Genomic DNA, 13,695 nt, shown 5'->3' with positions numbered 1-13,695 from the left:
CATACATTAGCAGTTCTATAAGGTGTGTGTTGGGGAGAGAGGAGGTTATAGGTCCTTGCAAGAATAGGAGCAGGAAAAGGAGCAGGAAAGCAGTTTTTCGGGGGTCTCTGGGTGGCTCAGTGGTTTAGTGCCTGCCTTTGGTGTGATCCTGGAGCCCCAGGATCGAATCCCACATCAGGCTCCCAGCATGGAACCTGCTTCTCCCTCCGCCTGTGTCTCTGTCCCTCTCTCTCTCTCTCTTTCTATGTCTACCATGAATAAATAAATAAAAACTCTTAAAAAAAAAAAGCAGTTTTTCATGGGGTCTCTGTTTCAGCAGTATTTAAAATTCATGGGACTAGATAAAGTCCTCATGATCAGGGGTCAGCAACTAGCTATTCCACTGGCCAAATCTAGCCAGTGGCTTCTCTATGGCATGGGAGCTAAGAATGGTTTTTTACATCTTTTTTTAAATGGTTGAAAAAAATTAGAAGAAACACAGTATTTCAGACACATGAAAACTATATGCAGTTCAGATTTCAGTGTTCATAAATAAAGTTTTATTGGAAAGTAACCTCACTTGTTCATTTGTGCATTGTCTGTTTTTGCATTACTACGCAGAGTTCAGTGGCTGCATATGACTTGCAAAGCCTAAAGTATTTTGTATCTGACTCCTGATTTAGGTGTATGGAAGGAGAAGGTGGCCTAAGGACACAGTCAGGTGTTATCAATGTTTAATTATGTACGGGTAGCCAAATGTTGAGGTGCGTAAGAGGGAGCTTGATTTTTATGTCCGCTTTCTCAGTTGCCAGCCAAAAAGCAAGGCTATAACTGGGGCTTCAAAAAATGAGTAATTGCGGCTCTACAGCAAGAAGAACATATCCATCATATCTTCTATGAGGATTAGGGAGACTGGGTTTATGAAATAGTTTTAATCTTTCCACACTCCTTAGATTTGGATAGCTTTTTATCTTTCTAGTTGACTCATCTTGATTGACACCAGGTATATGATGTACAACTTAAATAACTATAGTTTTCAGACCCATATTATGGTACCTTATTGACGTGTGGCTCATGCTCTTAGAGTAATATAAAATATTTGGAATCAAAATTGCAATGGAAAATAATATATAGTATGGACATTAATATAAAACTGTAGTTTTGGTTTCAAAGGTATAACTCAATTCAATTCGTTATCCTTTATAAGCAAATATAACTTGTAGAATATATTTCAGAGGAAGCCAGAAATTCTCCCTACCCCATTCCATTTACTTCAGAAGTCTTTTAGCTGAGATAATGGGTCAATATAAGAGGGCTCAGAGGAGGTGATTTTAATTTCTGTACATGTAAGAATACAATATAAATCAGTGACTTTGATTCTTTTGTAGGAACATACATTGATAGGTTCAGCAAATTCCCAAGATATCCAACTATGTGGAATGGGAATTCTTCCTGAACATTGTATTATAGACATCACAGCAGAAGGCCAGGTTATGCTGACTCCTCAGAAGAACACCAGGTAATGTACCTTAATTAGTATTAATGTCACAATAATTTTTAAGAAAAAGTGTACTAGTTGTGGGTGTTACGTAGCATGTTCGGCCTTTGTTTTTAAGTTTACTTAATGAAGCTATCCAGTTAGTCCTTTACATTTCACTTTTTAATATCTCTTAAACCCATCTCTTTTCTCTGTACTCAACTACCATGGCCTTACTTAAATAAGATCTTGATGGGAACCATGCCAGTGCTCTAATCTTTTTCCTAGGTCACTCACCATACAGCCAGATGGCTTTCTACTATTTTTGATACAAAATCCCTTATATCCCTATTATTTGTCTCCTGTTCCTCTAGGCAGCTAACTCCTGTTTGACCTTGAAGACTAAGCTCTGTCATTATCCACTTTGGGTGAATTCCCTGTTTGGTCTACACGAAGGGGCCCTAGTATATATTCCCTGTACATATTATGCTTCCTATTATGTTAACACTTCATATTTTATTCTTTTTTTTTTTTACTTTATTTATTTATTTATTTTTAAGTAGTCTCCATGCCCAGTGTGGAGCCCAGTGCGGGGCTTAAACTTATGACCCTGATATCAAGACCTGAGCTAAGATCAAGAGCCAGACGCTTAACTAACTGAGATACCCAGGTGTCCTATCATATTGTGTTCTTGTGGGCTCTTAACCTTTATTACCCCAGGGGACTGAGCTCATTTAGGACAAAGGCCTTTCTTTTTTGTTTTTTTGTTTTTTTTTTTTTTTGTCATTAGTATGTAATAGAAGACTAGTATATAAGTGCTCAATGAGTAATGAATGAATGAAGAGGCATAACATATAAAGTAAATGTTTGTTAGTTTGCTTCCTTGAGCTGTGAAGCTGTTGTTGCCTTGTTATATAATGGCATATATAACCTGTTAACTGACTTATATTGAGTTTTCAAATGTTGATCCATTTCATTATATGATACTGAATAATCAATATCATTACTAATTTTGGGGTACCTGGAAGGCTCAAGTGGTTGAACATCTGACTTGGTTTTAGCTCAGAGCACCATCTTAAGGTTGTGAGAGAGAGAGCCCCACATTGGGCTCCACTCAGTGAGGAGTTGGCTTGAGATCCTTTCTCTCCTTCTCCCTCTGCCCCTCCCCCTGCTTGAGCACGTGCACTTGCTCTCTTTCTCTCTCTCTCTAAAAATAAATAAATCATGGGGCATCTGGGTGGCTCAGTTAAGCATTTGACTATTGATTTTGGCTCAAGTCATGAGCTTGCAGTTGTGGGATCAAGCCCCATGTCTGGCTCTGTGCAGAGTCTACTTCAGATTCTGTCTCTCTCTCCCCCTCCCACACACACACACTCTCTCTCTCTCTCTCAAATAAATAAAGTCTTTAAAAATAAATAGATCTTTAAAACATATCAGTACTAATTTTATCCAAAAAGTCTTTAAATATTGGGAAGCTGTGAAACTCACGGTGAAGGATGCGAATGAGGAAGGGGAAAAAACAGAGTAGAAGCTGGGCCTGTCACTCCCAGCCTGGGTATGCTATTCTCCTATTAAATAATCTCACAGAATACCAGCCTCAGGCAAGGTTACTCTGAGGCTGTCATAAAATATGACAAAGCAGGCCACGTAAGAATTTTGTTTCGGTGCAGGCAGAAACCAAGGTTGTTCTGCCACACACCAAATAGCAAACACCTTCTCTTCGCTAAGATGAGTGATTACTTCTTTACCAGTCACAACTTTTATCTTTATTCTAGTCTCCCCTCTATTGATAGGATTTTTTTGAAATGTCCAATTGTAAAAGTATGCCTGCTTTCTGACAGTATCCAACATATACATAACCTCTGTCTCTCAGAGCCTTTGCCAGGTTGTCTAGCTAAAGCCCAAATCCTGTAACAGTCCTTCCAAGCATGCTATCACTAGGACACCCCATGGTTCCTGCAGCTGTGTCTTCTCCCTGTGCGTGCATAACTAGCCCACCTTGTTCAGCTACAGGAATGCTCCTAGGGGGCCTTTGGGTAGAGGACATTGACACAGGTCTCCAAACTCCCAATTCTCACTTGAAATTTACAGTTAGCATTAGATACAATCTATCAGCTGTTTTCCTCACTTTGTCCATTTTCAAGAAAATACCACTCTCTGTATTTTGTTCAGGACACCATAATACTCTGGTATGAATGAACACAGTGCTTTTTATGTACTTCTCATTTTGTCACTTGAAATGTTTAAAAGGTTGTGCATTCAGGTCAAGATTTTTAAAAAGTAGTAATTTTTACTGCTTCATCAAGGATATCCTCAAAAGAAACATTTTTTTTTTTTTAAATTGTGAGTGCATGGCAGTGAGTAGTCCAGTGACTACTAGTAATGTTTGGGGCCACTGCTTTGGTTTGTGCTAAAACACTAGCAGTTTTACTCTCTGCTGGTATAAATGTCGACACAGTGAAAAAGGGCAGGTTAGCATTATTATAAAAATAGCTTTGATCTTGAGGACCCCACAGAGACCACACTTTGAAAACTGTTATTATAATCATGCTTTTATTTACTAATTATGGCTTAACTGCTGTAGCTTTTAAAAATTAGCATCTGTATATGTTTGCCTTTAATTGAACTCCTCATGGTATTTAAGGAATTTGTGTCATAAAAGCTAAAATCTGCTAATTTTACTAGGTTCCCTTTTGTTATAATTTTTGAGCTCGTGCTTTGAATAATCAGAGTATAGAAGGACCAATTACTTTTACTGTTTAAAAATCCACATGCTAAGTGAAATCCAGGTATAGAGAGTAGAATTTTGTGTGAGTGTGTGTGTGTGTGTATGTGTGTGTGTGTGTGTGTGTATATCTATATATATATACACACACACACACATATAGAGTAACTAGCAATATAGCTATGGTGTATTGTGTAGAATTTTGTGTATATGTGTGTACACACACACACACACACACACACACACACACACATAATAGAGTAACTAGCAATATAAAGCCAGTTAAGTGCTTTAGGAAGGTAAAGAAACTAGGATAGTGTAGCCTGGAGTGATGAGCAACTTTTACAGAGGAAGTAGAACCAACTGGCCTTTGAAAGCTGAGTAGGAATTGGAGAGTTGGATGGTGAGGGACGGGAACTCTATTCCAGGTTGCACGACTAATATAAGCCTGGCTTTGAAAGAAAATCAATCATGTTTAGTGATTAGAACATAAATCTTTTTTTTTTTTTGACTGGAGTTGAGAATTCACTAGAACGGGTAAAGAAAGAAAGAGATAAACAGGGTTTCCTTTTGTAAGGGCCTTGAGGGCCAAACTAAAGAACTTGACCTATATCCTATATCTAAGCAAATGAGTCCTTTAGTAGGAGAGAGGCTTGATAAAACTGGTATTTTCTGAATATCAGTCTTATAGTGGGATGCATAATTTTTTTTTTAGATTTTATTTATTTATTCGTGAGAGACACACAGAGAGAGGCAGAGACACAGGCAGAGGGAGAAGTAGGCTCCATGCAGGGAGCCTGATGTGGGACTCGATTCTGGAACTCCAGGATCATACCCTGGGCCAAAGGCAGGTGCTAAACTGCTGAGCCACCCAGATGTCCCGGATGCATAATTTTTGTTTATTTCTTGCCCCTGCAAATTCTTCCCTTTATATCCTTCTGTTCACCTTTCTGTTGAACCATTGTCAAGATAAGCAGTCAAGTGGACCTTATAAATCTTTTATATATTGATAGGATATGAATGTCTTTCTGTGCTCTAGGAAGTTACAGAAGAATTTAGCACTGGTCTTGTTTCTTGTATTTCTAGAGTGTAATTGGTTAATTGGCTATTATTCATGTAGATTGGACATAGTCATTTGAGTCATAATATATGCCACTACCAGCTTTTTAGTATATGACTCCATATTTACTTATTAATATGCTATATGACAAATTTGGAACTTTGAAAAGTAGAGGATAATAATTCATTATATTTAGCACCTTAAGCATTTTAAATAAATCAGCAGAGAAGTAAATACAAATAATAAAACTCACGGAGGGCAGGTTTTATTTTGGGGAATTGGTTATTTTGTTTTTCCTAGTACGTAGATCTCTATAGTATTGGATAATTAAAGGAGAATACATGATAATCATTGTTTGCATGTTTGATCTCTTCTTCCTGCAGAACATTTGTAAATGGCTCTTCCGTATCTAGCCCTATACAGCTACACCACGGGGATAGGATATTATGGGGAAACAACCACTTCTTCAGGTATGACATTACTCATGGCTCTTAAAGAGAGATTATTGAAGATTATACCCTGAAACAGAAGAATGTATATTAGAAGGTAAACTTAACTCCAATGAAAGTTGTGGACTTTCAACTTTGTTGTGGATATATATATTTACTGACTGTATATGGTTTGTTCACTATATGCTTTGAGCCTGAGAGACATTAGAACAATATACTCAGGAAAAATAAGGAGTTTACTTACTTATTTTTTCCTTTTTATTTCCCCGTGGAAGATTATTGTTTTGCCGTCTGGTAAAAGAATTCATTAATTTTTTTTTTCTGACATGCTTATCTTTTGACTTGTTTATTTTTTTTTTATGGGAAAAGTAGTAGTTTTAGTTTCCTAATTTGTAAGATAAAATTCGGAAAAACAATAAAGCAAAATAAGGTTCAAAGTTTCTGGGTGGCTCAGTTGGTTAGATGCCTGCTTTCAGCTCAGGTCATGTCCTGGGGTCCTGGGATTGAGCACCATGTCAGGCTTCCTGCTCAGTGAGTGGGTCTGCTTGTCCCTCTCCCCCTGCCCCTCCCCCCTGCTTGTTCTCTTTCTCTCTCTCTCCCTCTCTCTCCCAAATAAATAAATGAAATCTTTAAAAAATATAAAGTTTGTATTTCATTTAGGAATGTTTTCAGCTATATATAATGGCAAACTTGACTATAATAGCTTAAACAGTTTGTTTCACTGACCAAATAAGAAATCCCAAGGTGGATGTTTGTTGGCATTGGCTAATAAGCCTCTCAAAACTGTCATAGCAGAAGGCTTGTCACTATCTCATTGTCTTGGCATTTCCCTGTGGTCTAAAGATGGCTATGCCACTCCAGGTATCAAAGCAGCATCCAGGCACATACGAAGAAAATGAGGGAGAAGGCCCTATCTGCTTGATCAGAAAAAGCGGAAGTCTTCCCAGAGTCTCTAGCAACCTTCCATTTTTTGTCTCATTTGCTAGACTATGCCTCTTAACTACAAGGGAGGCTGAGAAAGTACCTGTTCTGGGACTGCACACATTGTTTCCCATAGAAAATTGGTGTTGTGTTGCCAGGGAAGGATGGGCTAGACATTGTATAGAACTGAAATCCTGGTCTGGTTCTCTTCCTGTCACTGGTCACCATGCTTGGGATATCAGACTGGCTTTTCTTATAGCTAATGGAGATCAGTTGCTTGTAGGCCAGTTGATATTTTGATTACTGGGGAAAAGGTAGAGGGGTACAAAGAATGCAGAAAGTATTTTTCCTTTTTTTTCCTTCTCAAACTAAATCAAGTGTAAACTGCTTGGCTTAGTATTCAAGGCCTTCATAATTTGGGATAAGTTGATCTTTCCAGTATTATCTCCCATAACCTCTACTGTACAAACTTCACATACCACTATGTTGTTTTATTCATAATTTCTCCAGAGACAATGAAAGTTTCCAGCTCTACATCTCTTCTCATGCTGTTCCCATTGCCCTAACTGCCCTGCTTTCTCCTTATTTTCTAAGACTTGGCTCAGATGACTTCCTACTCTGTCATCTCTTCTGTTGTTACTCTTCAGTGGTCCTCAGCTTTTCTTCAGCACCTAGCTTGTCACAGTCATGTGGCCCCAAGTCACATGGTCTGTTGTACCTATTTGCTCATGCATGTGTGTTTATTTCTACTACTAGAGGATAAAATTCCTGAGTATAGTAATTAATTGCCTTACCCTTACATTGTACCCCCTTGGCATCTAGCAAATACCAGTATTTAATGAATGGAATAAATGCATATCTTTATTTTAAAAATAATACTCTTTTTTTCCACCAAGACTGAATTTGCCCAAAAAGAAAAAGAAAGCAGATCGAGAGGATGATGAACATGACATCTCCATGAAGAATGAAACCAGTTCAGAGCAGCTGGATGTAGATGGAGACTCCTCCAGTGAGGTGTCCAGTGAAATCAACTTCAATTATGAATATGCACAAATGGAGGTCACCATGAAGGCCCTGGGTAATAATGGTGAGCAGATCTGTTGTGCATTTTAAAATATATATTTTATATTATATTATATTATATTATATTATATTATATTATATTATATTATATTATATATTATATATATATTATATTATATCCAGGACCCTGGGATTACGACCTGAGCCAAAGGCAGATGCTCAACTACTGAGCCACCCAGGTGCCTCTAGAATCTTTTAAAGTTGATGGAAAGCTAAAAATGTTTATGACTGAGACTTTTTAAATGTTAAAAAAGGGAAATCTTAGTTATTCTCTATATTCTTTTAATTTATAACATTTATAAAAACTTTTCATTCTTTCAGCCTTGATTACAAATCACTGCAAAGTTTGTTCTCATTGATAGAATTTTTCAGGTTTGAAACTTGACTGCCACTGCCACTCTTAGGTTATGTGTAGAACATGCAGTAGGCCTGCTTTTCCTGTATGGAAGACAGTTTGGCATGTATCTGACAGTATAGATGTATGATGAGTGGTTGGGAGTAAGGAAAATTGAATTTATTCCACACTCTCTCCAAGAATATTCGCTTACTAATTAGGATGACAAACAGCATAGCAATATAGAACAACATTTGAAATCTATTGTGTTATACTGTTACTTTTTGTTCATTATTTACCTTAAAGAAAAAACCTCTTGTTTAGATCCAATGCAGTCCATATTGAACAGCCTAGAACAACAGCATGAAGAAGAAAAACGATCTGCATTAGAACGCCAGAGGCTTATGTATGAACATGAATTGGAGCAATTACGAAGAAGGCTGTCTCCTGAGAAACAAAACTGTCGTAGTGGGGACAGGTTTTCTTTCCACTCACCCAGTGCTCAACAGCGATTGAGACAGTGGGCTGAGGAGAGGTAGGTGCATAGGGCCTTTATTACGTGTGCATAGCATATGCTCAACACTTTAACCTACCTAGGTAAGACACAGTACGGAGAAATCTAGACATTACTTGAAATAGAATTATATTAAGAAAGAATGTTGCAGCTTAATTAATAAGAACTTTTTGGCATTATCTTTTTTTCATTTTTGAGAAAAATGAGAATTACCAATTTAGATTGATTTATTTAAAGTTGTCCATGTGAAGTGCTGCCCCATTTTAGTTTGTATGGCTTTTGGATTTGAATAAGCAAGTATTTGTACTTAGAAGTTATACTTTATCATTGTATTATACTCTAGGTTCTGAAGCTTGGGTAGATGCTTTTTAAAAAAAGGAAAAAAAAAGAAAGGTGGTTATCTGGACTGATTAGCTCAGGTAGGTAAAGCATGGTGCTAATGAGATGCAGATTGCAAGTTTGAACTCTATATGGGCTAATTAGCATTGCACTCAAATGTCTCATCCATGGTTACCAACTGTACTTAACTAACCTCTTGCTATCCAAAGTTTAGTCTGCAGACAGGCAGCATCTCTGTCAGGTAGAGATTGTTAGATGTGTAGTGTGTCAGGCCCCACCTCAGACCTGCTGAATCAAAATCTTTAGTTTCTCAAGATCCCCTGGGGGAGGTTTGTAGACACCGTCAAATTTTTGAAACACTGTCCTAATCAATGGCCAGCTTATTACACGAGCGTGCATGGGTCGGTGTCAGTAATATATTCCCTGTATGCAAAAGGCGGTTGTAGAGCTTGGTTCGCAGTTTGGTATTAACATATTGCGTACTACCTAATACTCTGATGTGCTGCTTGATGGTTATCCTTCACCTCCCCTCCCCCTTTTTTAAAAGAGAGGCAACACTGAATAACAGTCTGCTAAGGCTGAGAGAACAAATTGTGAAAGCCAATCTGTTGGTGAGAGAAGCGAGTTACATTGCAGAGGAACTGGATAAAAGAACAGAGTACAAAGTAACCCTGCAGATTCCAGCCTCCAGCCTTGATGCCAACAGGAAGGTGAGGTTGCTGTCAATGGGAGACAAACTGCTGTCTGTTTCACCCATGTTATTTCAACACCCATGGTTGCCCTCATCCTTACCTACACTCTCTGCAGTCTACATCCTTCTGTACATGTTCTCCACTCTTCAGTAGAATTCATTTGCTTTTAATTCTCTGCCTTTGTGCATATGTGTTCTTTGTCCACTAGAACCATCCTTTCCACCTTTTCCCACCACACCCCACCAATTTATTTCACTCAGCTCCCTTTTCTTCCAGTCTGTTTATATGATTTCTGAAAAGTCTTTTCCTGATGGATCTTTGGAAAGTGGTTTTTGCCCTCCATTCTGTTACCACTCTACAGCCACTTAAGTTGTGTTTATTTTGTGTATATCATGTTATTTTTACTTGCTAATTGATTACTTTGCAAAACTGTTTATTCTTTTATGCGTATATTCACGATTACAATTTTTTTTCATGTAATGTAGTAACCTTAATAAAATGTAGGGAAGGCGGAAATCCCATCAAAAATGTCTATCTTTGCCATCCAGTTGTTTTCTTTGATTTTAAGGCTCTTTTCTAGCTCTTGATCATATTCATATATAATTTTTGATAGTATGTAGAATTTGGTATTCAGATAAATATTTTGAGGGTCCATGTGCTTTGTTTCTCCCACAGTATTTGACACAGCAAAGCTTTAATGAATCCTTTGGGTGTTCTATTCTGATTTGGTAGCCATGACCACATCTCTCTTCTTGTGACATCACAACCTCAAGGTCGATGTTTTCACAAAATAGATACTTGGCAAATATGATGCTTAATGTTTTGAGTAATATAGGTATTGTGAATGTGATGCACTCATTGCTTTATGGAGATGTGTCTTTTGATACCTATTCTGTGTATAATTTGAACCTAGAACTTTATTTTGCTTGTTGGTATTTATAGGGCAAACCATGGGTGCAGTGAAACTCAGACAAAAAGCAGTAGAGGAAAACCACTCATGGGCAGAAGGTATAGGGCTTAGATTCTTCTAGCATACTGAGCAGAGCAAGGTCTTCTTCCATTCTGTAGTGTTTCAGTTGGAAAAACAGAAACATAACCATTTTTTCCCCATTAAGCATGACTGTCTGTAGCTTTTTCCTGTGTATCCTGGCTCGGGCTTTGTTGAAAGAAGCAACCTTGCCTCCAGGCAGTCAAGTCAATACCTAGAAGTGATGTGTCATTTGCATCTCTCTCTCCTATACCCCTGATGTTGTGTTCCTTGAGCTGTTTCCAAGGCTGATGGAGATGCTGTACATTACTGGAGTGAGGGCAGCCTTTGCTAACATGTTAATAGCTTCTAATCTTTGCTTATATTACTGATTTAATAGATTAGTATTTTCAGATTTCCCTCAGAGAGAGGAGAGGAGCTGGACAAGGAAGTTATTTCTTATGGAGAGAGTCTCCTGAACTCAGGCCAGGCCAACAAAACCTTTTGTCCAACAAAATCTTTTGTTTTTGGTACTTGCAAGCTTCTTTTCACTTAATGTCTTGGCCATGCTGTGAGCACTGTTGTTTGTTTTGGTCTTATTCTTCTTGGTCTTGTATTCGACTCTCTCTCATGATTTTGGTAAGAGGCAGAAATTTCTTTTGTCTTTTTCCCAGTTCTTGTTATAGTTGCAGGAGGGCCAAATCATGATGATGTGCAGCATATTGCTGGTTGCCATTTTCTTCCCATTCTAGCATTCTCTGCCTATAATACCACTCCTTGTGGATCATTGATGAGCTCTTTGTATTTATTCCCTAGCTGGCTGAGTATAAGGTAGAAGGGCCTTTATAGTATATGAGAAGGTGGTAATTTTTGAGCTCTGAACTGAGAATCTACCGTTATGTAAATTTGGTTTCTTGGAAAGGATTATAGTAAGTAAGATGTTAAAGTAACATTGGTGTATTTCAAAATTTCCTAAAGTTCTGAGTACACCTATCTAAATAGTTGACAAATGATCCAGTAAATCTAAATTGATTAGATAATTGATGGATAACTTCGCTCTGGGGGAGATACACAAGGGCATTTTTATTTTCTACTTTGTAGTTTTAAGAGTTTAAAAACTGTTTCTATATGAAAAACACATTGCTCTGGGGTGCCTAGGTGGCGCAGTTGGTTGAGCTTCTGATTTTTGGTTTCAGCTTAGGTCATGATTTCAGGGTCCTGGGATGGAGCCCCACATGGCGGAGGGGGGGGGAAGGGGGAGTCCGTGCTCAGCAGGGAGTCTGCTTGAGATTCTTTCTCTGCCTCTCCCTCTGCTCCTCTCACTCATGGTCTCTCTCTCAAATAAAATCTTAAAAAAATCTCAAACCCTTATTGCTTTTACAAACCAGAAAAACTTCATTAAATTCTAGGAGTTTTTTTTCCCTGGGAAAATTCACATAACATAAAATAAACCATTTTAAAGTGAGCAGTTTAGGGATACCTGGGTGGCTCAGTCGGTTAAGAGTCCTGACTCTTGATTTTGGCTCAGGTCATGATCTTTTTTTTTTTTTTTTTTTTTTTTAAGAATTTTATTTATTTATTCACAGAGACAGAGAGAGAGAGAGGCAGAGACACAGGCAGAGGGAGAAGCAGGCTCCATGCAAGGAGCCCGATATGGGACTCAATCCCGTGTCTCCAGGATCACGCCCTAGGCTGCAGGCGGCGCTAAACCGCTGTGCCACCGGGGCTGCCCCTCAGGTCATGATCTTAAGGGTCTGTGCTGGGTTTTGGACCCTGCTTAAGATTCTCTCTATCCCCATCTCTCAGCCCCTCTCCCATCTTTCAAAAAAAAAAAGATGAAGTCAACAGTTCAGTGGTATTTAGTCCATTCACTGTGGTGTGTGACCAACATCTCTATCTAGTTCCATACTGTTTTTTTTTTTAAATTTTAAACTGTATATATTTACAAATTGTTATAATTTGTTGCCTCGAAATGGGTAAATGGGATTCTTTTCACAGTTGCTCTTTTAAATGTTTTGTGTTTTGTACCACACATTAAGAAACTACCCATTAAAAATTTTTTTTAAATTAAAACTTTTGAAAAGTAAGAGATCATTTCTAAGGTATGCATCCCAGCAAACTTTCCCTTGCTATTCAATGCTTATGACTCTTTTTTCTACCCACTGATACTCTGATCATATGATGGACAAATAACGATTTCCTATTAATGTTTAAATCCCAAATGTTTAAAATCCAAAAGACTAAATCATGTTGATTTACTAATGTTTAAAACCCAAAAGAATAAATAAATATGATTTAAATTTATATCCAATTTACTAGATGAATAACTTACTATATGAATTTACTTTATAAAATTACATCTAATTTACATAATTTAAATTTTGATCACAGTTCGATATAATGGCATTATATTAAGTTTGTAAGATTTCTGAGAAGGTTTGTACTGAACTGGATAGAGAAGGATAGCAATTTCAATTTTGGTTGATGACATTTGACTGGTATGTATAGAATGTTCAGGGTTGACTTCCATGAGGATATCTTTGTGTGTCACATGATCACTCTTTCTGTTTTATAGAGAGGCTCTCTTCTTAGTGAACCTGCAATCCAGGTGAGAAGAAAAGGAAAAGGAAAACAGATTTGGTCTCTAGAAAAACTGGACAACAGGTTACTGGATATGAGAGACCTTTATCAGGAGTGGAAGGAGTGTGAAGAAGATACCCCAGTAAGTTATCTGAGAAAAATAACTGGTAGTTATAGAAGGAATCAAGCAAGAAGGAGCCTACCCATTTTTTTAGGGAAGAATTATTCATTCTTCTAAAATAGTAATCCTGAATCTAGAATAATACTTATTTTAATCCTCTAAATTATTTGGCTAATCAAGAAACTTAATAGCCTATTTTTTTTGGCATCTCCTTTCTTTTCCTCATTTTGTGTTCTCTGGATTTCTAGTAGAATCTTCTACATTCCATTCTGACATCTATTGGTGTCACAAGTGTCTGCTTCTGTACTGGACTGTGAATTTACTCAGGACAGAGACCACACCTTATTCACTCTCTCCCCACTTCTCCACATTTGCTAACAGAAACCTACAATACCTCTTTTTTGAATAGAACATCAGTGGTATCTTAATATTTATATTACTAAGAGCAGATTTT

General features: G+C 37.6%; 1 protein-coding gene across 1 annotated transcript in view; it reads left to right on the top strand.

The window, feature by feature from the left end:
* KIF13B (kinesin family member 13B) overlaps nucleotides 1-13,695 on the top strand; it is a 198,512-nt gene that overhangs the window by 103,901 nt on the left and 80,916 nt on the right. The window contains exons 14-19 of the mRNA XM_055346192.1: nucleotides 1,368-1,498; nucleotides 5,625-5,711; nucleotides 7,508-7,698; nucleotides 8,353-8,563; nucleotides 9,429-9,591; nucleotides 13,116-13,262. Coding sequence (XP_055202167.1) covers nucleotides 1,368-1,498; nucleotides 5,625-5,711; nucleotides 7,508-7,698; nucleotides 8,353-8,563; nucleotides 9,429-9,591; nucleotides 13,116-13,262 — 930 coding nt within the window. The remainder of the gene's footprint in view (nucleotides 1-1,367; nucleotides 1,499-5,624; nucleotides 5,712-7,507; nucleotides 7,699-8,352; nucleotides 8,564-9,428; nucleotides 9,592-13,115; nucleotides 13,263-13,695) is intronic.

This window comes from Nyctereutes procyonoides, unplaced genomic scaffold, assembly GCF_905146905.1.
Source record: "Nyctereutes procyonoides isolate TBG_1078 unplaced genomic scaffold, NYPRO_anot_genome, whole genome shotgun sequence".
NCBI lineage: Eukaryota > Metazoa > Chordata > Mammalia > Carnivora > Canidae > Nyctereutes > Nyctereutes procyonoides.
Note: the sequence above shows the minus strand (reverse complement) of the source record. Positions and strands in the feature narration are given on the sequence as shown.